General features: G+C 50.1%; 1 protein-coding gene across 2 annotated transcripts in view; it reads right to left on the reverse strand.

The window, feature by feature from the left end:
- Positions 1-562: 562 nt before the first annotated feature.
- Positions 563-26,933, reverse strand: part of ELFN1 (extracellular leucine rich repeat and fibronectin type III domain containing 1) — a 104,145-nt gene continuing 77,774 nt past the window's right edge. For both annotated transcript variants that reach the window (XM_030958113.1, XM_030958114.1), the window contains exon 4: positions 563-3,543. In XM_030958113.1, coding sequence (XP_030813973.1) covers positions 714-3,104 — 2,391 coding nt within the window. In that variant the 5' untranslated portion in view covers positions 3,105-3,543 and the 3' untranslated portion in view covers positions 563-713. The remainder of the gene's footprint in view (positions 3,544-26,933) is intronic.

Raw genomic sequence — 26,933 nt, forward strand, 5'->3', positions numbered from 1 at the left:
TCTCTCATTATACAGCAAACATTGCAAATATAGAAATTTTCTCTGTACAATTAACGACTTCGGTTTACAATGCAATGTGTGGTAAAACCTCTTAGTGAGTGAAAATGTGAACGGGCCTTCAACCGGGTAAAAGTCTAAACTGGAAGACTCCGTTTGCAAAAACAGCCCAAAAGATGGAGCTCCTTCTGGTCTCTTTTTGGTTTTTGTTGCTGTTTTTGTCGCTGTTGATTTTGGAAGGGAAGGAAGGAAGAACACAAACTGTTCACAAAGAATCCACAAAATCACGGAATAGGGACTCATGCAATGCAATATTGGAAAACGCCAGACCTCAGCTCTCTGCCCGCACTTTCATTTTCATTTTATATTCAATTTTTTCTTTTTTCTTATATTTTTTTAAAAAATCAAAATGAAACAAAATTTTTTTTTGTCTTTTTTTTCCCACTCTACAGTTTGTTTGTTTGCAAAGTTTGTGTTCAAATTTGGTGCATGTCTCACCAATGTGAGGATATTTTAATATCTCACTGTATATATTATATATAATATTTATAGATTTTTTTCATTATTTGTTCTCTCTTTTAATTTTTTTTATTGACTCTCTCTTTTTTTTTTTTTTTTTAATTTTTATTTTGTTTCAAAGACAGTCTGAATAAAAATAGCTGCTGCGGATTTCTTTTGGTCCAGTTAGTGTGTTAAGTCACGAGTTGTGTGAGGACTCAGGACTTTTGCTGGGCAGAGACGCCCTTCCAGTAGTCTAAGATGTCGTGGAGATCCTCATCTTTGGCAAACTGGACCTTTTTGCGTAGGGCGTGGCCGGCTGCCATGTACTCCTCCTCGTCTTTGTGCCGCTTGCGGTTGAGTTTGAAGCGCTCCCAGATGCTGTGCGAGGGTTTGCAGGTGTACTCTGGGCTGGAGGTGTAGCTCAGGTTGTGATACTGAGGCGAGAGCTGGGAGTAGGCCAGGTCTCTGGGGCGAGGGCGGGTCAGAGGCTCCAGGATGGAGGGCTTGCGCCCGCCCATGCTGTCGTGCTGCTCCCCGGGGTGCGAGCTGGGGTACGAGTGCCGGTGCTCGCTGTACTGGCGGATCTTCTCCGCCTCTGCCCGCAGGATGGCCGCGGCCGGCGTCACAGTGAGGATGGTGTCGGTGGTGGGGGAAGTCTTCTCGATGTATTTGGCTTCGGATTTGTGGCCCGATCCTTCGGAGCGGTAGGACCGGGGGCTCCGTATGGAGCCGCTAGAAGAGGTGCTGGAGCGTTTGGGGGCCGCCTCCATGCTGTGGTGTCGCTGGAGAGGGTGGTTGTAGCTTTCCTTGTAGACGGGGGAAAGGAATCCATGCTTGCTGGGGATCTGCTCTGACAAGAGCACCAGCTGAGGCTCCACCGTGGAGACCGCCCCCGACTTCACCCCTTGGAAGGAGGTGGACTCGGATTTCAAGGCATCGATGCAGTTGTTGATGATCTGGTTCACCTTGTCCACCTCCTTGGCGATGGTGGAGATCTCAGCCACAGAGCCCTGCGTGTCTGGTGGCAGGGACAGCTCACAGTCTCGCCTCTCAGGTTGTTCACCCGTCCTCACCTCCATGTAGTTGCCCTTGGTGGCCTTGGGGGTCTCGCTGCTCTCAATCAGCTTGTACTGCTCGACCTCGCCAGCAGAAGGTAGGTAGGGGATGCGGGTCACTGTCTCCCCACCCAGTATCTGCCCCTGGGACAGCTGGGTGATGCTGGTGGTCTCCATTTCTGGCCCATACTTCAGCTCAATGATGGTCTTCTTCATGCTGCCGGCAGCCTTTTTGTGCTTCTCCTCCTGCTGGCGCCTCTTCCGGAGGCAGTAATACACCACGCCCAGGACAATCACCATGCCAAAGAGACAGCCCAGGATTGTCATGATGTAATGGGTGGCAGTGGAAGGGGTGGGTACCGGCTCCTTGCGGTTGGGTCTGGTGGGGGTGATGGTGACGCAGGTGTGGTTGTACTTGGAGTACTGGTGAACAGAGACTACACAGTAGGTGTAATCTCTTTGTGCTACTAAGTTGCTCACGGTGATGTTCTCCTCCTTCTTCCTGAGCTTGGTGATCATGGAGGAGAAGCCGTTTTCGAACTGGGAGAGGATGTACATCTTGCTGAAGGGGTAGGGGATCTGCACGGTGAGGACGGCCGAGTTGTGGTTGAGGTGCTTCACCTGGATGTTGGGGCGCACCTCCGTCTCACCGATGGGCGTGAACAGGGAGAACTGCGGCGTCGTGCCGTCGCCGGAGGAGCACTCCTCCTCGGAGCAGGGGCTTTCGGAGGGCACCGTGGTCACCTGGTACCTGGGGGGGATAAAACGAGGGATCACAGTGTAGGAGCCACCAGTGCAAAGGGAAGAGAGCATGCTCAGAGCATTGCGGTAGCCAGTCCGGCCTTGGCCTAACAAGTAGTAGCCCATGTAGTCGGGTGGGGAGTCGCACTGCATCCGGTCGTAGGTGCGTGTCATGTTGGTGAAAGCCTCCAGCCATTGCAGGAAGCCCAGGAGCTCGCAGGAGCAGTAGAAGGGGTTACTGTAGAGTTCACAGACAGAGAGCTTGTTTAGGCCCCGAAAAGTGTTGCTGTCCAGTCTCTGGATCCTGTTCATGGACAGGTCAATGTTCACTATGTTGGGGCACTCCCAGAAGGCATTGGGGGTGACGGTCTCGATGAGGTTGGCCTGGAGATAGAGGTACTCCAGCTTCCCCAGGCCCCGGAGGATGCCCTCGGTGAGGTTCCTCAGTCGGTTGTAACCCAGCTGCAGCACCTGGAGATTGAACTGTCCTGAAAAGGCACCGTCCTCGATGTAGGAGATCTCATTCTTCGTCAGGTTGAGGTATGTCAGGTTGCCGAAGCGGCTGAGCGAGGCGTACTGCACGCTCTTGATCTTGTTGTCGTTCAGCCGCAAGTCCACGATGGTGCTGTTGATCTGCTGGGGGATGGACTCATAGGGGGGCTGGTTTTGGCTGCAGATGGCCAACCAGACGAAGCCCTTGTCCCCCTCGATGAGCCAGCAGTCTGCCCGCACCCCGCCGGCATGCAGGAGGGACACGGCCGCCACGCACATGCAGAGGGCTGACGTCGCGGCCCACCGGCGACCTGCCATCTGGAAGGGCAGCACGGAGAAGGGCTCCTGGTCTGCTGGAAGCGGGGAACAGGACAGGGGCTGGGAAGGTGTGGGCTAGTGCTCCTTGGGCAGCTTTGCTTGCCTCTCCCTTCTCCTCATGGCTCAGAGGCGGGAGGGAAGCGTCCGTGGAGAAAGCGGAGCTCGGTGCCCACGGTACTCGGCAGCCAGCAGCCAGGGGCTGCTACCAAGGCCTTGGTGGCTGAGGCTGGTCCCACATCACCAAGCCTCTGGCATCTCGAGGAGGGAGTCATGAAGTTAAGTGCCTGTGCAGAGGAGTTGTTCAGGCTTAGAGACAAGCCTTCCTCTCGTTTTTTATAGTACTTCTCCTCGTTTTCTTTCTGCTGCACATCGCGGCGCTGGTCCCCATCTCCCCGTGCCTCCGTGTGTTTGGCTGTCCCTGCTCGGTCCCCCGGCTCACCTGCTCAAAACAAAACACAAGCACAAGCTAAGCACAAAGGAAAGACAGTCAGCAGTCAGAGGTGTTGGAGATCCATCCAACTCCCCTCTTAGCTAGGCACTCGCGTTCTCATTCTGGCAACCACCTTTCAAGGAGCCTTTGGTTTATTTGGCTGCCACCAGCACTGTTTGGCAGCACAAGGAGAGGTGGTCACTGACCACTGAGGTCACCCTCTGAGCCCTTGTCCAGCATCACTTTTTTGGCAGTTGAGAGACCAACACACATCCAGCACACCGTTTGTCTGACCTATTTAGGTGTCTACCCAAGGAGGAGAGCAGTGATGCCCCAGAAGTGTCTGTTCCTCTCTGCTGAGAGCAGATGAAGTCTAGACAACTGGCTCTGATGTAGATTTGATGCTGCAGAGTTTTGCTGAGGGGAATCCTGACTGTCTCATGTGCTGGTGTGTGCAGCAGCAGTGCCCACACAAGGGGTGCTGGTTGAGGACACCGTGTCTCTCTGCCTGCACTGCCATGTGGCATCTGGGATACAGCCCAGCATCAAATGCTTGTGCTGTTCCTGGGAACCTTTGCAAAACCCACTGGTGTGATTGTGAACCACCCATTGTCCTCATCCCTGCTTGCTGGGGGCTTGTTGCCTTTCTCCAAGGGTCTCCCTCCCAGGTGAAATGATGCAGAGGTGTGGAAAACCAGCAAATATTCAGTGCCACAACAAGAGCATTTGCAGAGGATGGGACAAGACCTTCCCTCCCCAGCAAGAAACAGCTGTTTGAAGTCTAGGAAAAGTCTTCACTAGACACAAACCTGTGGGACTTCCAGCAGCCTCACTCCCCACAGAGAAACTAATTTCTGGCTCACATTTTCCATTTTTTCCCCTTAAATTCCTGACTAAGCATAAATTTCCATGGACAGCTCTTACTTTTTCTGATTTCTTAGGGAAACAGGAAGGCAAAAGTGGAGAGGTGAGAAATGCATGAGCACCTGCCTCTCCTGGGTCATGCTTTTCCACCAGATATGGAAAGCATCATCTGTGGATATCTCTACTGCCAAATGGAACTCTAGGCAGTGAGATGTGGTAGCAGAGATGGAGTTTCCCACAAATGGAAAGAAATCATCATGGCCTATCTAGAAAAATCCTTCTTTGAACTTTTTTGGGAACAGGAACCCTCTTTGTCTCCCTTGTCCAAGGGCAGACTGTGGAAGCCAGGGAAGGCACCACCAACACTCCTTGGAAACATGGCTGGTAAGAACTGCAGGTTTCTTGAGAAGTTGAGAAGGAGATATGACCACATCTTACATTCAAATTTTCTTTAATTAAATGAAAAATAGTATAAACCCAAAAAAAGTTTTCCAGACCATTTCACAGTGCCCAGGCTGGACTGTTCTCGGTGCTAAACACCTGAAAATTGTGTGGGGCTGATTGGAGGCAGATGTATACTCTGACCCTTGTCCCAAAGAAAACACATTCTTTTCCAGCCTCAATACCAGCAGGAAAGGAGAGCATATTTCCCTGCAGAGACCCCTGTCCACCATTCAGTTTGTACTTGGTAAACAGGCCAGTAATAATAAGCAGTAAAACAGTTTATTTGGTTGGATTGTGACCAGTGAGTCTGTTCCCTGGTGACAGTTGTGTTTCCATTACATGAATGACAAGACCTTCTCTCACATCAGCTCTCTGCACATGAGACTTTCCAGCCACCTTTTCCTCCGTGTCACTGCCCTGAGATGCTCTGGCAATACCTGCAAGTCCATTTTAACATAACTGAGTCCTCAGAGCCAGGAAGGGAAGTGGGACTGTGCTCCCTGGCAGATTGCAGGTGAGTGCCCCCCCTTGCCACCCCCACAGAGACACAGGCTGCAGTGCCAGACTGAAACACGTCTGCTGCTGCATCCCTCTGGTGTTAGACAACTCAATTAACCTCTCTGCACTCCAGCCTCCTCTCTGGTGCTGTGAGATAATGATAGCACTTCATGGGGTGGAGGGAGACTGAAGCAAAGTGCCCTGAGCTCCTCCTGTTGGGGTGAAAATCCCAGCACACACATTGTGTTGTAGAGACTTTCTCTCTAGGCGTGCCAGCTCTCCTCTGCCACAGGGAGCAGCCTGGTGTCCAGCTCCTCCTGCATCCTGTGGGGATGTGCATTGCCCCTAAGGGTGTGGGATGAGGGTATCCCTGGCCTGCAGAGCCAGAAGCAATGGCTTATATTGTCCCTCTGGGGTGGCATTTCCCTGTTCCAGCTTCTCCCTGTTCTCCTCCATGGACCTGTGGCAAGGGAAGCCCTGCCAAACCCAGCACAGGCAGCAGGAAGGGATGAACTTGGCATATTCTCTTCAGGAAACATTTGTTCTGTCCCCTCTATCTCCCACTGTGACCCAACCACTCTGTCTGGGCAAACCTGTGTTTGGGAAGGCTCTGCAGAGCCAAACCAGCCTTTTCCTCACAGAGGAAATTCGTGCAGTGGGACCATTCATGAGCAAGGAACAAACTCCCCACAGATCCTGCCAGGCTGATCCCCCATAGCCTTCCCCTACAGCACCCTTGTGCTTCCCCCATCTAATTGGAGGTGTTGGGGATGAAAAAGAGCAGCAGTAAATGACTCAAACACGTTCAGTAAGGCTCCCACTGTATGTTTTCTCTTATTTCCCATACGTTGCCTATCAGCCAGGTCCTTCCCAACAACAGAAAGGAGAAATGGCATTTTATCAGCAGCCCGAGTTTAATTCAGCTCATTAAAGCAAGCAATTTGCTGGTTTATTTGCTTTACAAAGTGTGAATAAAATGACAGCATTAAGGAGATGTGAGAGAGGAAAGAGGGGCTGATCTCCCTTTTTATTAGATTCTCAGGACATGACTGGTGAGTGGAGAAGTGGGTCTTGTTGCTTTGCACAAAAGGCATAATTGTTCATCTTGCTGGCTCCCGAGAGCCTCCATCCCAGCCATGGAGGGTGTGGGTGTGTGCCCAAACACCAGCACCAAGCATCCTGCGAGGATCTAGTGGTTTAACCCTCCTGCCTGCCTGGTTCATCTTTGCCCAGTTGTCCTGAGTTCATTCTCCTGGTAACACAATTGCACTTCACTTTTTCCAGTCCTCTGAACCCCCACAGAGCTGAGAAAACCTGGGAATAAACCAGCAAAACTCTCACATGAAAAACAACCAGGAAAGTGGCAATTTGGGGGTTTCTTTTGCTGCTGGAGAACGAAGCAAAAGGCGGGAATGAAGAGAAGATGGAATAACTATAGAAATGTTTTGGAATGATGGGTTTAATCTCAGTCAGAATATCTTGAAGTGTGGCACCATGGTGACATGGACAACAGCCACATCCATGACAAGGCCATGGTAGCCACCCAGGAAATTCCTGCACCATTCCTGCACAGTTTCCTGGGCCTTGCAGACACTGCTGTAATTCCCTTTCCTTCCACTCTCAGGAGGCAGAATGGTTTGACCAGTTTAGATGTTGTTGGGTTTTTGTGGCCAACAGAGGCCAGCAAAGGGGCAATGACCACTCCCTCATCCTTGCTCCTTCTGCACACTGCCTCTGACATCCAGTATCTCTGCTGGAACCCAGATCCATGCTTCTCCCTGCTAATCCTCAGCCCTGGCTGTGATATGCTCCCCTCCTACCCATCTCTGCTTCTCCAGCCCTGCTCCCTGTCAGCAACCCAGCAGCAAAGAGGGATGGCTGGAATTTTGAGGCTGCAGCCTGCCCTGATGAGCAGCAGCATTCTTATCCTGGCTGAAAACCCATAGCAGGGGAGGTGGAAAGAAAAAGGAGAAGCTGGAGCTTCAAAAACCAGTGCAAGCTGAATGGGAAGTTTTTGCTTCCATTTCCCAACTAATGGCATCTTGGAAAATTAAACCAGAGCAGCAGCTGCAAGGAAGCAAACAAAGCAGCTGTGGGGGCTGGGAAGAGAGCTGGCACTCAGTTCCTAATTTTGTTATTCTACTGAATGAGTTATTTCAAACTGTGGATTACATTTACTGAGGGAACACAAGATTACGCATGCGTGTGCGTGTGCATACACACAGCAGGGCTCCTCTCCTTGGCATTTCTGCATCTCCACAACTTCCTTTCCTCTAGCTGCTCCACCTCCAGCTTCTCTTAGATCCCATTTCACAGCCACTTGGGCTGTTTTATCAAAAAATTATCCCCATTACAAAGAGAGCCAGAGGAAAATGGAAGTGGTACATTACAAACTTGAGTGTTTGGTCACCCAAACAGAAGGGGAGGGAAAATTTGGCTAACAGAAATCAGATTTTAAAGTGAACCTTGGTTCTTCATTATGTGTAAGATAATCTGGAGAGGCAGCTCCAAGATGGCAGATGAAACCTTAAATAGTGATGAAATCACCTGTAAATAGCTAATACCCATCCTGTATATGTCAGGTGGGGAAAGGAGGCTTCCAGGCAGCTTTTCCCTCATTCATACTCCTGGTCTTTGCTCCATGACTCCTGCTGGGTGATGTTGGCCAGAATCAAAACCTCCCTGGATCACAAAAATGCTCAGGCCTGTAAAATTCGAGTTCATTTTATATCCAGACATCCTGGTCCTGATACCCTTCACTGACAGGGCTTAGTGCATCCCAGCCTTATTCCCAAATGCCTCACAGTGTCAGATAATAGAGTTCTCCAGTCAATTCTACTCTCTCTCCTGCTATTATTTATTATTTAAGAAAAACAGGCAAGGGAGAAGAGAATATATTTTCCACTGAGGTTTGAGGAGAGATTAAGAAGGAACGAAGCACAGAGGTGAAGGGGAGGCTGAGAGAGAAGTGCCCAGCATTGCATCCAGGATAGCTTTTACTGGGACTCTGGGAGATCACAGAATGTATGACAAGTGTCCGGGTGGGAGGGATGGCAAAGAGATAACTTTTCTGGGAGACACTGGGAGAAAAAAAGAGAAATTACATGCTTGGTCTGTATACAGGGACATTAACATTATCAGAATGTCAACACTCTGTATGGTGTTGGGGCCAATCTCTCCTTGGCTTATTCCTATTTTAACCTTGATTGAAAAAAGTTATGATTTTTACTGGAAGCTGATATTCAATCCCATTTAATTTAGCAGCAAACTTTGGTGCTGTGGTGTCTGAGGGCAGCCCTAGTTCCAAGGCACTGTGCCTCCCTCCAAAAGCCAGGATGAGGCCAGAGCTGCAGCCTGGCAATGGCCAGAACAGACCTTCTTTGCACAAATATTTTTAAGAACCCTTTTTTCTATGGCAAGATAAATTCTGGTTTAAAATGACAACATTTTCGAGACAAACTGTTGGGATTTCAGAAAATAAGACTGTTCTGCTGTTACTCAGCTGCAGTCTGAAATCATTTACATCCATCTCATGCTGCTTGGTTTCCAGGGTCTGTTGAGATGACAACCCTATCTCATGCTGCTGTGGGCTGCTGAGCAGGAGCCTCTGCTGAGTTTAAGTAAATGCATAAATGATCTTCTTGGTGAGCAACCTCTTAAGCCCAGCTGGGGTACCTGTGCATTAAACCAGCCTTCCAAAACATCAGCACGAGCTGCACTGGAACATCAGCTCCAGCCCCTGACAGAGCAGCTGAGCCCTCAAGGAGCTGAGAAATGTGATGAGAGAGACAGAGTTAGGGGAAGGTGAAGAGGAAAAACATTTTAGGGAATGTGGAGAAGTAAGAGCTCTGATCAGGTACCACTCTAGCAATAAGAAAGATGTGTTTCCATGGGAGAAAGCCTCTCTAGTACTTTCTTGATGGGATTTTTCCTTAGAAATAATCAGTCTGAATCACAGCTTCATTATGGGAGGGTTATGCTGATGGTAGGCTGGGGAAAAGCAGAGGGCTGGTGTGGAAGCAAGAGTCCCCTTTTCCCCTGTAAATAGTGCTGAAGATCAAAGGATATTTTTCCAGCACCATGCCATGGAGGGAACCAGCCCCACGCTGGGAAGTGGAGCTGCTGGTGTTCCTCAGCAGAGACAATCTGAGCTGAGCCTTGTCTCCCCTGCATTGTCATCCTCACTCAGATCTTTGCTGCTGCTTGGAAAAGGGCTTTACTGCTTTCATTCATTAATTTATTTTTGCAGGAAGCCTGCATAACCCTTTGCCTCCCAGATGGGAAACCCACTTTTACACGGGTGAAATCTGGTGATGGATCTGTGAAATGGTGAGTTGCTAGAAATTATTTTTAGAGGTGCAAGTGCCTTTTTCATTCTGATATTTTTATGGTTGCATTTGCAGAACACTTCTCCCTCTGTCCTGCCCTTCCCCTGTGAAGGGGACTCTGTGCAACATCACAGTTTCCAGGCAGGCTGTAATGCTGAGTGCTGAGAGATGGACAAGAAAACACACAGCTCATAAGAACTTCGTGGCAATGGTCTGTGATCTCTGGGTAGGCAGAACAGAATTCACCCTTCCATTCTGTTCCATCAGCACGTGTCCTGCACACAGGAATTGTTGTCTGTGCTGCAAGCAAACACCTCTGCTAACCTCTCACTGACTCGCTCACCCTGGAAGCTGGAACTGCTTTTCTGGTTGGAGACTTTCAGATGTCTCTTCTAATCCAGGTTATCTTGTGATTTCAGTGGTCCTCTGGAGCTGAGAAGCCCAGCTTAAGGCTGGACCCTCTGGCTATCCACTTTCTGGAGGGGGTTTCTGCCCAGATTTTGCTATATCTGGCAAGCCCCAGTGCCCTACAAGCCTAATTTTAGCTCAGTGCTGCAGGCTGGCTTCTTGTCATGGGCCAGGAGAAGGTTAATGATCATCTGGGCAGCCCTCCAAAACCAATCTAATGTTTATTCAGGATAACAGCATTGCAGAGGAAACCAAGCATGACCACCTTGCCCGTAGAGCTTCCCCATCACAGCCCTGCTCCTGCAGGTGGCTCTGCTGGAGCAGCTCACCTTGGTCCCCTCTTGGAGGAGACCCTTCCCTAGGTCAGCTCAGGTCCTCATCAACATTTCCAGCCCTGCCCTCCTAACCCAAACAGCTGCTGTGTTTCTACAGAAAAGCAGTTTACCAGGCTGTGGGTCTGCTGTTTCAGCAGTGGAAATACACACACATCTTTTTTATTTCTTTTTGTAATAGGACACTCCTCATGGGTCAGATAGCCAGGCTACAACAATTATCCATTTATTTGGATATGTGGGAGGTGGGTCAGTGGTCCCAGCCTGGTGGTGGTGGTGGCCTGGATGTTGCAGGGCTGTGCTCCAGCTGGGATGGAAGTGAGAGGATGAGGGGCTGGTGCAGATTAGCGCATGAGGAGGCACAGGGATGTGAGACAGCAGTGACTGCACCCTCTGGCAGAGGGCAGAGTCCACAAGATGGTTATGTGCATTTATTCACCTCAGCTGCTCTTTAATGGCTTGATTTCAGCCATGAATTGCAGCCTTTTCTTCCCACCAGCACAGCCCCTGCAGTTATTCCACCTTTGGCACAACGTGAAAGGATGTGCAACAGATCCATCCCAGGAATACCCTGCACCTGCAGGGAGGTGAGTACACTGATTTCTTGGGGCTCTCCTTGGGCCCCTCAGGGCTCCACGAAGGGATTTGGTATAAACTGCAAAGCCTGAAGGCCTGAGATGTGCTGTGCTGAGGGAAATATTCTATTCAGCAATAAGTACTCACAGACGTACATGGCCCAGGAGAGCTCTTGATGCTTCCTTGGGGTGCAGGAAAAATTGTGCAGATAGAAAAAAGAGTTTTCTGAGGCAGCCCTGAGATGCTGCTACTGGCTTCACCATCAACAGTCCCAAGATAGCTGGTTCTCACTGCCTTCCCAGGCGTGCTGGGAGGCACTGTGAGAACATCTATTTAGCAGAACACTGGGAATGTTCCTCCTGCTACCTGAGATGGTCAGGGAGAGGGCTGGACAGCCAGATGGCCACATGTGTTTGGAGCTGATATTAATGTCTCATTTGATTATGTTTACAGCATGATTAAAGGGCTCCTAGACTCCTGAGCAGGTTTCTTTATTATGCTAAACCTAAACAGAACACAGATACCCCACTGTGGGCTTGGCTGGTTAAACATGGTGCCAGGCAGTGTTTCTCTCAAGAGGAACCTGATTTCCCACTGGAGCATGCCCATGCACTGGTGGGAACAAGCAAAACCCATCTCTGCCCACAGAGGATACTCAACTACAGGCATGAGGGACCACTGGGTTTCCTTTTTCCAGCATGCCTAGAGCTCAGCCAAACAGCCTTCTACCTAAAAGTGTGTGGCCAGATGCAGAGAAGCTTGTAAAAATTAGGTTGTGCACATGCTAGACCACAAAAGAAACTGTTTTTGTGTGGGCACATGCCCAGCTGAGGGTGGAAAAGCAGCAGTAGGAGCTGCTGTGTGTTAGCACACAAAGCCCTTGCTCAGCATCCTGGCCGCCCCTCAGCCAGGTCTGTGGCCACTCTCTGGCCTTCTCTGTTTCCCTGCTTGTCCAGAAGATATGGAGAGTGGAAAGAAACTCTGGAGTCCAAGAGAACAGAAGCAGGGAGCTGTGCCAGTGTTTGGATTGCCCGTCCTTTCCCCAAACATTTCCTGTGGAGGTTACCCAAGCTGAAAAAGCAAGTGAACCCAAAACACCTACCCTCTTTGGAGGATTGGAGTTTATTGTTAATAATCTACTGCTAAAGGGTAACATCTGTTTTGGACAAACTGTAATGAGATTTAAACCCCAGGTGGAGGGAGGACTTCACAGTAATAAATGACTTTCTGTATGTCTAAATAGTTTTAATTTTTTTCCTGGCAGAAATAGCTGCTTTTCACCTCAGGCTTCTTTTTGCCAGCTCTTTTTGTTTAATGATTGCTATTAATTTCCAGGGTGGCAGATGGATTCTAGGCTGGTGTAGTCTGAAATGAGGAAAAACAGCCCGTGAAGGTGTGAGCTTGCCATGAACGTGTGCACAGGTCACACACGCTGCTGTGATGCCATGTGTGGGAGTTTGCTTCCCAGGGGAACAATTGCTTCCTGCTCCTCCCCACTGGGATGTTTGAGCATCCCTCAGTCATAAAGGAAGGTAAATTAACATTTCCGGTCACTGCTCGTAGCTCCGCTTGTTTAGACCTTCATTTAATAAAGCTGCTGATTTCAGCAAGGGTTCAGGAGGGATTCAAACCAGCACCAAGTGCTTGGATGAATCCAAGCTGAAGTGAGCTGGAGAGCAGCACGTGGTCCCCAGAATGTGGAAAGGAGCTCCCTGCCCATGGCTGGATGCTGCCAGGTGATGGGGATTCCTCCTTGGGCATGAAATAGACATTTTTCAGTGCTTTTCCTGTGTTATTTGGATTTTTTCCTTTTTTAATAGTGTAGGATTTCCCAAACAAACAATCATTCTCCATCCTCCAGCTGTGGCAGTAAATATCTGACGCTGAACCCAGCACACCCTGCCAAGATTGTAGTGCCCAAAGGAGGACTTTGTCCTCTCTGCTACCAGCTCCTCCTCAAGGAGCCTACAGAACTAATCCCAATTACTGCCACCGTGTGCTGGGGTGCCCTCCTTTGTCTTCCCCTCCCGTGGAGCATCTCTGCACTTGGCTCAGGGTGCAAGACACACAGGTGGCCAGGTGAGAAGCTGGATCTAGGAAGCAAGGCTAATGATGGACCACCACATGGCAGCACCCTGCGGACAGAGAGCTGTCCTGAGACTGGCAGAGGACATGGGAGGGAGGGACAGGTTTATTTGCCTGGGCCTGGGTGAGCTCCTGGGGATGGAGGAAAAGGGGGTAGAGATAGAAAGTGCAGCATCTCAGGTGATGCAGATAATCGCCTTTAATCTCCTGCTCAAAATAACCCAAAGTCAAGTAAAGGAGGGATTACAGGGCCTAAGCCACTGTTATTGCTGGGGTGGAACAGACTTAGGTTGCCTCTGAAGGGCTCCTGAGGAAGAAGAGGAGCTGCAGCAAACACTGCTGGAAATGCCTGCTGGTGAGGGTGACTGGGTGGGCTGGGGACCCTCCTAAGTAGCCCCAGGGGATTTGGAGCCGCAGGCACAGCAGCTGCTGGCAGACTTAGGAGCCCACATGGGGACCTGGTCCCAGGGAGAGAGTGTCTCAGATGCCCATTTGTCACCTTGTCATTGCTGATGGGTTTATTCTTAGTGCAGGATCCAAAGTGCTTTATAGCCATTAATTATCCTAATGGGGAAGCAGTGCCCGTGAAACCCATTTCACAGATGGGAAACAGAGCCCAGGAGGAGCTAAATGACCTACCAGGTACTGGGGCGAGGCTGGAGAGGTGGCCAGGCCCTGCCCCCAGACCTCCCTCCCATTTTAAGGTGCCTTTTCTTGGATGTGGGTTCCCACCAGCTGTGAGGCTGGAGGCTCCTCCTGCCCTTTGCCAAAAAGGCACAGCCTGGCTGCTGTGCTGCTGCCAGGGAAAACAGCTGCAGAGCCCCATCCATCAGCTCCTGGTGATGCCTCTGAGATAGCAGCAGCACAGGGACTGTGTGAGGCAGGATTGCACTGGGGAGGGAGCAGAGTATGCTCATTTTAATGAGCCCGTCCCTGCCTAAAGGAGAGAGAAAGCGAGAGGCCAGCCTGGTTTAATAAACTCTGGCGTGCGGATTTAATCAGACGGATCATTGTTCCCCAGCACAGGGATGAATATATTAAAAAAATGATTCAAACTTTTCCCCTTTGTTTTTCATTTGTATTATGTGCTGTGGTGTGATAAAACATCCTGGGGCCAACTTGCAAGGCAATAAAAGAGAGAGTGGAGGAGAGGAAGACATTGATCCATGCGAGCGAGCACAAGCGCTGTGGGGAGGAGGCTGCTGGCTGGCAGGGCTGGGAGAGAGGGGCTGCAGCCTCCTCAGCCCCCACCAGAGCCCCAGGGAAGATGTGGTTATGGGGGCTGACCTGCTGTCAGCTCCCTTTGAGATCTGAGGTGACTAATAGCAGTTTAAGTCCAGTGCTAAAAGCAGCCTCCTTCAAGCATGAGGATTCCATCTCACTACAGAAACAAGGATATCCCCACACCCCTGCCCCAGGAGGGAAGGAGGGACAGTCCCCACCTTTCTACAGGGACACCAGCACATGGATTGTGCTGGTGGTGTCTTTTGGAGTTAGGTGGCACTGAATGGTGCAACAGGACAAACTTTCCTCTGGACTCTCCCCTTCTCCTTACCAGGAGTTGTTTCATCACTGCCTCCATGTGCCAGGGGATCTGGGTGCTGCTCATTAATTTAGAGAACCAAATAGCTGTGGTCGCAAAGCTGCAAGCTGCACAGCTGGAAGGCAAAGGCTGCTCCCTGTGTGAATGGCACACCCCTGTGCCTCCCACTGTCCCTGGGGACAGCAGGCTTTGCTTGGAGGCACAGGAAGGTCCTGATCCAGCACAGCAAAGGCAAACTGGGTCTGCAGGTAGCCCAGGTGGGATTGTGCCAGTGTGTGCCTCAGCAGCACCTGGCTCTGGGCTTGAAGGCTCTGGCTACGTGGGTGGGAATAAAGCCAGCTTAGACAAAATAGTCTTTTGTACTAAATCCTGAACAGACCACCTGGAGCTGTGGACAAGGACAGAGCTCAGGGGCCTCAAGATGCCTCCATGGAATTTACCTCCTTTGCCCTGCCCAAGCTCACTGTCCTTGGCTCAGCTTAAATAACCCCCAGCCCTTGCTGTGCTCGCCCTTCTCTGGCCCATCAGGCTGCTTGCCACCCTGAGACACAAAGAATTGGCTCTCCAAGAATGGGACAGGGCACTCAGCTGGGTTTTTAACCTCTCCCCCTGGCACTAAGGCCAGAGTTGTCTAGCTGCACTAGGCAGCTCCCTGGCAGGGATTTGGCTGAGGGCAGCCCAAAGGTGGTTTTGGGGGACTACAGGACCCCCTGCCAGAGCAAAGCTGTACCTGACAGGTTTGACTGGCCCTAGGACAGAGATGGGGTTTGTGGTGAGAGCCCAGGAATTACTTTTTACATCCTTCCTTCAGGATAGACGACCTCCACCAGCAGCTGCAGGGCCATGTAATGTTTAGATGAGAGGGGAAAGGCATCTCCTTCCTTGGAAAAGATTTCTCTAAACTGTGCCATTGACCCATCCACTGAAGAGTCACTTATGGCCACTTGGTGTTAAGTATCACCAACTTTGGCCTCTAACACACCCCCGTGCTGCTGCTTCATTAGTTCATCCATTACTGTCCATAAACACTAATAAATAATCCTATTTTCATTCCCCCCATTGTTTAAGTGGTCATTAATTGTAGTTTATATGCTGTCTTTGTGTATTTGTGTACGATAGCTTCCTCATGATTCCTTGATTAACTGTGATTGATCGTGTATTTTAAAATCAATTAAAAGTTTCAACACTAAAAGGTAGAGTCTTTAGCAGTAATTCTCCAAGACATTGCCATTTATAATGGAGCTATGGTAGTGCTGGGATCCATTAGTGTGGCAGGCTGTGATCTTTATTTTCCAGATTTATGCAAATAGGTGAGTGTGAGTGTGCACGTGGCTGTGTCTGGTGTGGGAGTTACAGGCAGGAAGAGGATGTGGGAAAGAATCAGCTTCTCACAGGGTTGCTGCCTTTTGTGGGAGACCAGGAATCCCCCACTCCCTTCCTTAAAGCACTAATGCAAGGGCTGAGCCCCAGGACCCCATCATTTCCTTGCACTGTGTATTAATTTTCTAATTATAAAGAGGTGCTGATACCCTCAGCTGAAGGGGGGACAAAGTGGGATGGGTGCTCTTTGCAAAGCTGCTTTAGTGAGTGCCCCTGTGCCTGGCTGGGGTGCAGGTGAGGGGCATGAGGCAGGATGGGGATGGCTGGGAAGGTCTGTGTCTGTGGTGGTGCTGATATGATGGAGGAGGAGGAGGGTGGCCACCACCTGGGTGTCAGGGCATGGGCTGGGGCACAAATCTTTACTCTTTATAGCATCATATTATATAAGCCTCATATCATATAGCATCATATTATGCAGCATCATATCACACAAGCACTGTATCATAACAGTGCTTAGCTCCTTGAATTGCTGTTGTGCTGGGAAAATGTGTGTCCAGCACCAGAGCTGGAGGAAATGGGCTTAACACCACGCTGCCTTGTGCTGTAAACTGAATCCTGAGTGTTTATGCCTCTGTGCACTCTGTGACTCCAGGGCAGCTCTGCCCAAGCAGCTTCTCATGGGCCCACGCAGAGAATTAGGGGTGGGGAAACCACAGAAAAGATTTTGTGCAGGTGCTCTGAGGTGGGGAGCAGATCCCCAAGGCCCAGTGGGAAATCAGGCCCTTGTAATGGATCCCCTCCTTGTCCCCCATCCTCCTGGATGTCTGCCTGCTGCCAGGGGCAGGGCCCTCCCAGCCATCTGCCAGCTCAGGCAGAGGATTCCTGTGCTCTAATCTGCTCTCAGACATTTGTCACCCACCCAGCTCCCAGCTGCATGATGCAAAAAATGCCTCAGTGCCCCAGTACAGCTGCTGGAAGCACTCTAGAGGAATTCACCAGTCCTGTTAAATGATGGGGGGACTCTTTTGTGCAAGCCCTGGAATGGGATCACCCTGTTGTACTAACTTGCCTGCTTGCATTGATGTTAATGAAATAAAGAAATATAATGGTTCCAGACTTTTAAACTTCTTATAGCTCGATTTGCATAATGGCCACCGCTACCCTGAACAGGAACTGATCTGTCAAAAAATATTGTTCCAGTCCTCTATCATTCAGCCCAATGGGAGGTGCAGATTGGCCCACAGGAGCTGTTTTTCGCTGATGGAGTGGAGTTTGCCTAGCGCCGACCATAAAAAGCTAATATTAGCACGCAATCCAATATTGTAAAAAAGAAATTGGTTAAAAGTTATAGATCAATAACTGTTAGCGTGGCTCTATTTTTCAGACAGATCATGTTTGCTGCTGCCTGCTGATGGGGAGGCAGGCTCCCTCCTGCTGGCTGAAGCAACCCCAGGGTTCCACCTTGGAGGAGCCTGGAGCTGCCAGTGGAGGCTCAGCTGTCCTGGACAGCCCTGGGAGCTGCAGTGTTTCTTCTGGAAGTCTGTTCCCCTCTGCCCTGGACTATGAAATGCTGCTCTGGGCTGCACATTAGCCCTGTCTCCACCTTCTTGCACGTCCTCAGATCCCCTCTCCTTGATGCCCCACAGCAACCCCACTTGGTGCCTGAGATTGTCACTCCTTGATTACCTAGACCCCTTCTCCTCCCTGCCCTAGATCACTGCTCCTTGATTATCCACATCTCTGCTCTTTGATGCCCCAGATCTCAGCTCCTTGATTACCTACATCTCTGCTCCTCCATGCCCTAGATCTCTTCTCCTTGATTATCCCAATCTCTGCTCTTTGATGCCCTAGATTTCCTCTCATCAGTGCCCCAGATCTCTGCCTGCTGCCAACATGGTGTCTCTCCCTGCAGATGATTCCTGCAGTGCTTCCAGCCCTTCCAGAGCAACTGGATACTCTCACCCCTGTGAGGAGAAGGGTCTTGGCATGTCTGTCCCCTCCCTAAAGTGAGGTGAGCATCCCTCCTCTCACTGTGTGGATTTAAAGTGTGTTGCCCACGTGGCAGGGGCTGTCTCTCCACACCAGAGTGTGTTTAGGGAGTGCAGATCCAAATCCTCAGCCACAGTGATGGGGATGGGAGTGTGCAGGAGCAGGGGACCAGCTGAGCATCACCAGCCAGTGTGACAGGGACCCTTCTGCCCCCACTGACCTTGGGCTTGCCTCTGATAGCTCATTACAGCCTGCCTTTGATCACTTGCCTCTTCCCTGCCCTTTATTGGAGATGCTGGAGAGCTTTCCTGACCAATATAATCAAAAAGGACATTTTTACTTCCAAAATATACAACTTAATTAGAACTGTGAAGGGAGAGAGCAGCCAGTCCATAAAAACACCCACTCTGTGACAATCTGTGCTGATTCTGTGGGAACTGGGGACAAGAGACTCCTGGTTTTCAGTGGGAACAGGGTGGTTCCCCAAATGTTACAAATACCACTCAGGTCCTGGACAGAAAGGGGTTCTTCCACTGCAAGAGAAGGGTTTGGTGTGGAAATGCTCTCATCTGCAGTCAAACATGCTTTGCTGAATTGGGACCCATTGGAAGCATGGGCTGAATAGCTGCAGACAGCAACAGAGAGAGCCTCACCTAAATCATCACCCTCAAACACACCTTCTGGTTGAACCCTTGAATATGCACAGCCTTGCTCACACACTCACTGAACTGGGACCATTTCCAGCTTCCCAGGGCCATGTCCCTGCAGGCAGCAAGGCAGGGCCACCCCATGGCAGGGCAGGAGTGTGTTTGCATCCAGCTGCCAGGACCTGTGTGCAGGGCCCGTGTGTTTGCATCCAGCTGCCAGGACCTGTGTGCAGGACCCGTGTGTTTGCATCCAGCTGCCAGCTGTGGGCAGGACCTGCCTAACAAACCAGCTCCAGTCGTTCCCATCTCTGCAGCTGCCCCATCAAACAGCTGACACCTTAAAAATTGATGGGGTTCATTTCCTGCCTCTGTGCACTCACTTGAAGCACCAGCTCTGCCATTACCAGCAATGTCCACATTAATTACTATCATACCCCAAGCACCTTGGCACAGCTCCCCTGCCTGGAACGCCTGTCCCAGCAGTGACCTGCATTTCCCTCCCCCTGGGACCTCTGGCTGGCTGGGATCCCCAGCACTGAGCAGAGCTGATGCTGTGGTAGCCCCTGGGGAGGAGAACAGGCACTCAGGCTCTGGTCCAGGCTCACCTGAGCACAGGGGGCTCCTTCCCCCCTTGCCTCCCTGAGCAGGAGCATCAGTGCTGCCCCATCTCTGAGGAATGGACTTTTCCATGTGGCATAAACAATTTAAATATTCACTGGAGACTGACTCTGTGGCTGGGTGGTGGAAGCACTTCTCCTGGGTTCATCTGGAGTCCCTGCACTGAGCCCCTTTAGGTTTGAGCCCCAGGGAGCAGCCTTCAGCTTCCCACTATGGAGCCCTTCTGGACAGAAACCTCCAGTTTCTAAGGAAAAATCAAGTCATGGAAAAAAGCTCAGCTCACTCCAAAAACAGCTCCTGAGGGATGGAGACAGGCTTTTCAATGCTCTGTTGGCTGCAGAAAATTGAAAATCTCATCTCTTTTGCATAAAATGCTGATTAACGACTGCTAAACATAAGCACATTTTAGACAGTAAAAGGACATGCACAAAAGAGATAAAACATTAGAAATTATGAGGTAATGGGAGTCAGCAACTGAAAGGATCATCAATAAAACTTCTTCAGCATGGACAGAGTTACATCTAACCCAGGTACCACACATTCTGACCAAAAGTGTGCTTTGAATGCATGAGCACACCAAAATCAGGACCTGCAAGAGACTGACAAACACAAGAGAACACAACATTCATTTGAGATGCTTCATTCCTGCCTTTTGCTATTCACCTCAAAACCTCATGGGAAACACCAAGCCCACAAGCAATAGCTGCCCAGAAAAAGGTCTGTGAATTTTCATGGGTCACAAGCTGAACACGAAGTATCCGTGTCGCATCAAGAGGCAGACAGAGCCCTGGGATGCACGAGCTGCAGTGTGGCCCAGGAGCCTCACAAAATCATCTCTCTGATCTGTTCAGGCCTCGTGAGGTCTACACTGGAGTGGATTCTGGTATTGGCAGCTCATATCAGAAAGGAGGTGGTGCTGCTGTAGGCAGCACAGAGCTAACAGGATGATCAGAGGTCTATGAGACATGACCTACAAAGAAAGATTGAAAGAACTGGGTTATTTTGCCTAAAAGAGATGATGGAAGAAGAGATGTGATAACAGTTTTCAAGTGCTTAAAAGGCTGCTGCTAAGGGGAAGAGAATAATCTGTTCTTTATGTCCATGGTGGACAGGACAAGAAATAATCAGCTTAAATTACAGCAAGAGAAATCAGGTTAGACTTGGGGACAGAAAAAGGCTCCTGGAGCAAGGCAGTGGTTACCTGGGAAAACACAAATGCTGTCTGGGGACAGGCTGGCAAACATCCATGGGGCGAGGGGGCTGTCCTGGGGCAGGGCTGCACCCTCCCCATGCCCCTGTGGTGTCTCCAGCAGGAGTCTGGAGCTCCTGGACTGTCCACAGTGAGATCACCCTGCAGCAATCACTTCAGCTGGCTGGACAAATCCCAGACATTTTGGCTTGTGAGAAGATTCAAGACAGCAAAATTTCAAGATTTGATTTGGTAGCAGGCTGGGGGCACAAGTCAACATTTTGGGTTATTTTTCTTGCGGTAAAGAAATACTTCAAAATTGATTTTCCCTTTCCCTCTCATCTCTTTCAGTCACTCGATTGTGACACAAACGAAGCGGAGCATTCCAGCCACGCCACACAGCCAAGCTGAAATGACACCATCCAAATGAAACCTGTTTGATAATGTCCTTGCTGAAAGCAGCAACGAAACCAATCTCTCTCCTCCAGACAGCCGGGTGGGGTTGAATCACCAGCTCTGAGTGCACAGACTTGCCTGGAGAGGTTTTTCAGCCAGCTCACAGGATCGTTGCGACCAGAGAGACAAAAAGAAAACAAAACCAACCCAGCTGTGTCCCCACTGAGCAGCAGCCAGGATGGGGGATCCACCACGGTGTCCAAGAGCAGCTCCATCCACTTCCACCTCCACTGTGCTGCTGAGCATGCACCTCAGGGCTACTGATTAAGAGATTCTGTGTTCTCCTGAGGAATTATTATTACCCCTGGGTTCCAAGAGCAATCCTTTATTTTAAAAACCTGCCTCCTAATTCATTTTATATTTACCCATAGAATCTTGGCCGGGGTTTCTGAGAGTTGCAGGGTTTTTGGAAAGGCCAAGTTTTAAATGGAGCTGACTCAGCAGAAGCTAACTTGATTGAAACAGTGCCTGTTTGAGTTTATTCCATTCCTGGGCAGGATTGGAAACAAAGCAGCAGAAAATGGACTCTTCCCAGCTTTGTTTTCTCCACAGGCTCTTGGCTGTGTGCAGCAAATGTTGTTGCTGACCCACAGGGCTGGGACTGAAGTGGAGGAGAGCAGAAGAAAGCTGGCAGAATCCCTGCTGTATATCCCATATTCTATTGATTTAAAGTTTAATACAGTTGAGATGAGAATCAAAAAATAAAAAGAAGAAAAATGAAGAAATAATGAAAAAAAATTAAAACCCTGCAATTAATTTTCAGCCTCGCTGCCCAGCATCAGTCTCAAGGAGGGGACTGGGGATGCAACTAATACTTAGATTATTAAAATATCTCTCCACTTCCTCCCAGGTATAGGCAAGCCCTGCCATGGGGAACATGGTGCCAGTTCTTCCCCACACTACAACAGCAGCAAACTGGGGCTTGGAGTCATTTTAACAAAGCCAAAGCAGCCAAGCCTGCTTCTGCTTTCCTTTTCCCAGGCTGTGGACCCTTGGCTGTGCCTGTGGCACAGTCTGACATCTGTCCACAATGGCAGCACACCTCACTTGTTGATGTTCCTGGGGCAGTGCTGTCCCAGCAGGTCTGGCCTGGGAGATGAGTGTCCCCTCCACAGCCTGGCCTTTCTCTCAGGTTCTCCTCCCTCAAGAGCTGGAGCTGGAAAGAGAAGATGGATTACAGAGGATGGCCAAGCTGCCATGCCAATGTACCACTGGGGACTGCAGTTGGATCCTGTCCCAGGTGAACCAAGATTCATTTAAGGAAAAATTCATTTTAGGCTCAAGAGAAAAATATAAAAGTGCTGAAAGTCGACCATCTCCTCCTACCTTGGAAAGTGCCTGCTTCTGATGTCCTCACTGTTATGAGGTGCCTGAGTGACAGCCAGGCTATGAAACACAGCCAAGGGGTTTTCAATTGACAGCTCATTTCATGTACAAGCAAAGCCTGAAAGACAGTCCAGAGCTGCTTAGCAAGAGCAGGCTAATAGCTGAGTACACAGCAGAGACCTAATGAGAACACCAGTATCTGCTAACTCCAGCCTCATTCAGAAAGCCAAGAATGTGGAACTTGTCACTTAGCGTCCAATGGCCATAACGAATGCGCCAGTGGAGGTGCCCAGAAAGAATAATACCATAAATTGGCAAGGTGGCAGCTGCATTCATCAGCTCCAACAAGAGCTGGTCATCCATAAAATCCAGCAGGATCAAAGACCAGCACTTCAACGCCAATGTTATTGCCACCTTTAGAGCGTGGGTGGAAATATGCTTCAAATTTGCCAGCAGCCCCAACAGATGTGTCTCTTCTGTCAGACAGAAATATGGGTGATTTGAAGCCCCTGGGCCACCAAAAGTTGTGCAGTGTTATCCATGCAACAGCTAATGAAGATCACTCAGCCCATAAAGATTTTAAGTCAAGGGTTTGATGTTAATTATGGACCAAAACATTTAATAGCCCCTTTCACTTCCACAAGGCATTTTTTAAATTAAAAAATGATATATTGCACAAAAGGAGGGGGAAAAAGGAGATAAATAATTGAAGATTGTTTTATTCCAGAACAACCTGAGGCAGGGAAGGCAGTAAGGAGATGATGTGTTGGGGAGTTGTGATGGCAGCACCACAAGCCATGAACTGGTGGCAGAGGAGGCCAGGGTGGGAGCAGTCTCATCACACTGGGAGAAGGTGCCCAGGGAAGAGAAGAACAGCCAGAAGCAGGTAGGTGGAAATCCAGGTCAATCTTTTGACCACCACATTGCCCTGCCCTTACCTGTTGAATCTTTAGTTTGTGCTGCTGAGGACCAGGTTTCAAATCTCTCTTTCTCTGTCAGCTGTCTCTCAAGAAAAACAGCCAAACCCCCAGAGTGGAAGTGAGTCTGGAATGGGTCAGGGATGAAGAAAATCTAACACGCCTGGCTCTGACCTTACTCTGGTTTTCATTCAATATTTAAAATGGAAATGGTCTGTGCCAAGGGAAGGTCCTCAGCAGAGCAAACCAACACTTCCCCTGCCTTGGGCAGGGCCCATCAGCTGGTGGTGCACAGAGAAGGGGCAGCAGGAGGGAGCAGCTCCAGCTGGGAGGGTGGTGTTGGAATAACTCAAGGAAGGAGGAAGAGAAATGGGATGGAACTGTGGCCTAGGGCTGACTAGGAAAACTTAGTGTGACTGTAAAACTGGAAGTATCAGGAATATGACACCAAAGTGCCTGGCCATGGATGGACTCAAGTCCTCCTGTGCCTCCAGCTCTGAGCCTTGCTGTTGTTCTCTTCCTTCAACTCTACAAGGGGAATGATATTATTCCCTCCTCACAGGGTTTTGAGATGCTCAGTTACTATGGTGATGGGGCCATAAAAGTACCGAAGATAGCAAGAAAATAATAATATCAGACATGGTAGGAGCCAAATAATTGCATTTAGGGCACGCACACAACACAAAAGGGAGAGCCACCTCCATTCACCACGGCTCTCAAACCCCAGAACCACAACCTTTGTTGTACCAATGGGCTCTCAGCCTACTTAAAGGGCTAATTCCCAGTTCCTGCAATAACCACTCAATGCTAGGAGTGGTCAGCACTGACTGCAGCTCCAGGACTGGTCCTGCCTCTCCCCAGCTCCAGCCAGGAGGAGGGGGGAGCAGCAGGGCTGGATGGCCTTTGCCAGTGGAGAAATCGAATGTTCCTGGCACCACCTGTGTGACACAAAGTCCCCACAGGTGTTTGGCCAGTGCACGGTGTGACCAGCCAAGCATTCTCTGCCCACAGTGGTGAATGAGCCCAGCACAGTGCCACTGACAGCTTGTTCCTTTGTCTCTGCTGCGCACAGCGCCTGCCTCGTTATTTTTTTTTAATTTATGGGGTTTTAATTGAAAAAAATCGTGCAACATCTGTGACTGCCTCCTAACACCTGTGTGAGACAAAGCTGATTTTCAGCAGAGATTGTCACAGCATTCTCATCTGGGCTATGCTGAGTCAGTGCTGTGTGGCCTCCTCTGAACTGCTCAGGCAAGAACCATCCTTGGGTGGCGTGTAATTAACATGTGATGGAAAACAAGGTGCTGAGGAAAAAAATATGAAAGACATCCCTTTAAAAAGGGGAAAGCTTGGCATGAGCAGGTTTGCAATGGTTCACCTGAACAAATGGTGCTGGCATGTAGATGGATAGGTGGGCTGCCATCCATCTTACCCCAGCTGGGCTGGGTAAGCGGAGGTGGCAGAGGGGATTTGGCCTTTCCATCAGCATTTTAGGCAGAGTTTGCAGCACCCCATTTCTTGCTGGGCACGCACTTTGTGGCCCAGGAGTTTCCTGCTCCCTGAGGGGGGCAGGGGAAGGCTGGGGCTCCTCTTGCAGCTCCTTCCATCAGTGTGTGCCACAGCAGTGACAGCTCTGGGACCTGCAGAGCCCAGGGGGGCTGCTGGCAGCAGGAACACAAACTGCCCTTTTGCCATTTACCCAGCTGCTGTGGGCACCTGCCCTGCCCATCCCTGCTCTGACAAACATTTGCACATTTGCAGCGCCCCAGATGTGGCTGGGAAATGTCACCCCCCGTGCTGGGGCACGAGGAGCTGCAGCAGCCCTGGCCCTGCCAGCTGTGCACAGTGAGCCCAGAAGGCAGCAGGCACCCCCAGATGGCTGAAAGCCCAGCATCCTTCTCCTTCACTGTCAGGTCTGGAGGCCCAGCACTGCCCAGGTAGGTTTTATCATGAGTAGAAGGATTCTGAAGCTCACTGCTGGTTGCTGCCACCCAAATCCTCATGATTTTGTCAGCCCTGAGTGCTGCCTACCGAAAGCTGCCTCCTTACAGCATCGCCCAGGGCTTGCTGTGCAGGTGCTGGCTGTAACAGCTTGGCTGCTCAGGAAGCACAGAGCAGCCTGGGAGGCTTACAGGTGCCTCTTACATGTCTACATGCTCATGACAAAGCTGCTTGGTAGCATGAGTGAGCGAGGAGCAGCAGGGACACAGCTCTGGCTGTGCGCAGGCTGAGGTTCCTTCCTTGCAGGAGCCTGCCTGTACAAAGCTGGAGGAGGTTTTATCCACTGCTCACAGCTCTGGGAAGCTCAGGCTGCCCTAAAATCCCTCTTCCCACTGTGACTTGGTAAATAAATAAAACCCTGTTCCCTGCTCAGCTCAGTAATGGCAGCAGGGCTGCCAGGGCAGCAGACAACCAGGGCTGGCAGGTGGAAAGCAGGGGCCAGCTGAGCAGGGAATAAAGGAGCAGCAGCACAAACATTTCAGTGTCCTGCCCCTTGTCGTGCAGCTTGGCAACACCCCCGTGTAACGTGGGCTTTTTGAGCAGATTCCCCCTGCACATGCTGGGAGCAGCCCCCACTGCCCTCCTCTTTACACAGGATCACCAGCACACCCTCTCCTCCCTCACTTGTTCTGCCCAAGAATTCCCCTCATCTCTCAGAGCACATTAAAAATCAATGTAATTACCCAGCAAACATTAATTATGATCAGAAAACGCAACTGAGAGGGATTGATCTGGAGGTGGGTGGCAGCTAGCCACCAAATTACCAAACACCAAAGCAGTGGGGTTGGTCCAGACAGCCAAGCTGACATTGTTGTCATCCTTAGTGACATGTGGTTTGACCATCTCCGTCTCTGGTTCCTTTCATTGTCTCTCCCAGCCTGTGGCGCAAGGCAAACTGAGAAGTGGATAAATGTAATTTGTTTGTAGATATATCCAGGTGCCCCTGGTAGGGCTGCTAAGAGGACTTGAGACAAGAGAAAGCAAATTGCTTGTCTCAACCTGGTAATCCCAAGGACACGGCTAATCCTGCTTGGGGTGAAACTTCATCCCTGCTGTGGAGGTGACCTCCATGCAGATGCTTCCTCAGTTGGTTGTTGAAGCTCTCCTGGGGACAGGACTCCCACACACCCCCTTTACAGCCTGCACAGGCTCTCAGACAACCTTGTCCTTAGGAAGCTTTTCCTGAGCATCTAACCCAAGACTCTTGGCTGCAGTTTAAGCCTATTACAGCTTGTCCAACCCTTGACCAATTGATCAGCATCATTTTTCTAACTGCTTCTTTCCACCCCGATGAATGTTACAGATCCTACCTCCAGTTGTCTCAGTTCTGGAGCACAAACCCACTCTCTCAGTCCATCTTCCCTGGAGCATGTTTTCAAAACTCTGTGAACTCACTCAATTTGTCTGAATCTTTCTCAGAGTTGTGATGCCAAAGCCTGGAGATATATGTCTCCAGCTGATGCATCACTGGCACTAAATGGAGCCAAATAAATTACCTCGCTGCCTTCTATCTGAAACTATTAATACATCTGTGGGCAAGATGTGCCTTTGCTCTCCCTTTCTCAAGCACCAGGTTATTGTCTGCTGCTCACTTTGAGGGCTGCTCCATTGCTTGAGCCACTCTCCTGCTGGCTCACCAGTCCTTGCCCATCTTATATCTGTGATTTTGGTATTGCCTTCCTAAGTGCAACGCTTTGCACTCAACTTTATTGAATTTCAGTGTATTGATTTCAGGCCATTTCTCCAATTTATCAAGATCATTTTGCTCAGAGGAATCTGGCAGCAGCTTGTCTTATATCTGCTCTGTTGACAAAAGGTCTTTAGACCTCAGGGCTATCAAGCCAGAGCTTTGCATTAG

Source organism: Camarhynchus parvulus, chromosome 14 (genome assembly GCF_901933205.1).
Source record: "Camarhynchus parvulus chromosome 14, STF_HiC, whole genome shotgun sequence".
Lineage (NCBI taxonomy): Eukaryota > Metazoa > Chordata > Aves > Passeriformes > Thraupidae > Camarhynchus > Camarhynchus parvulus.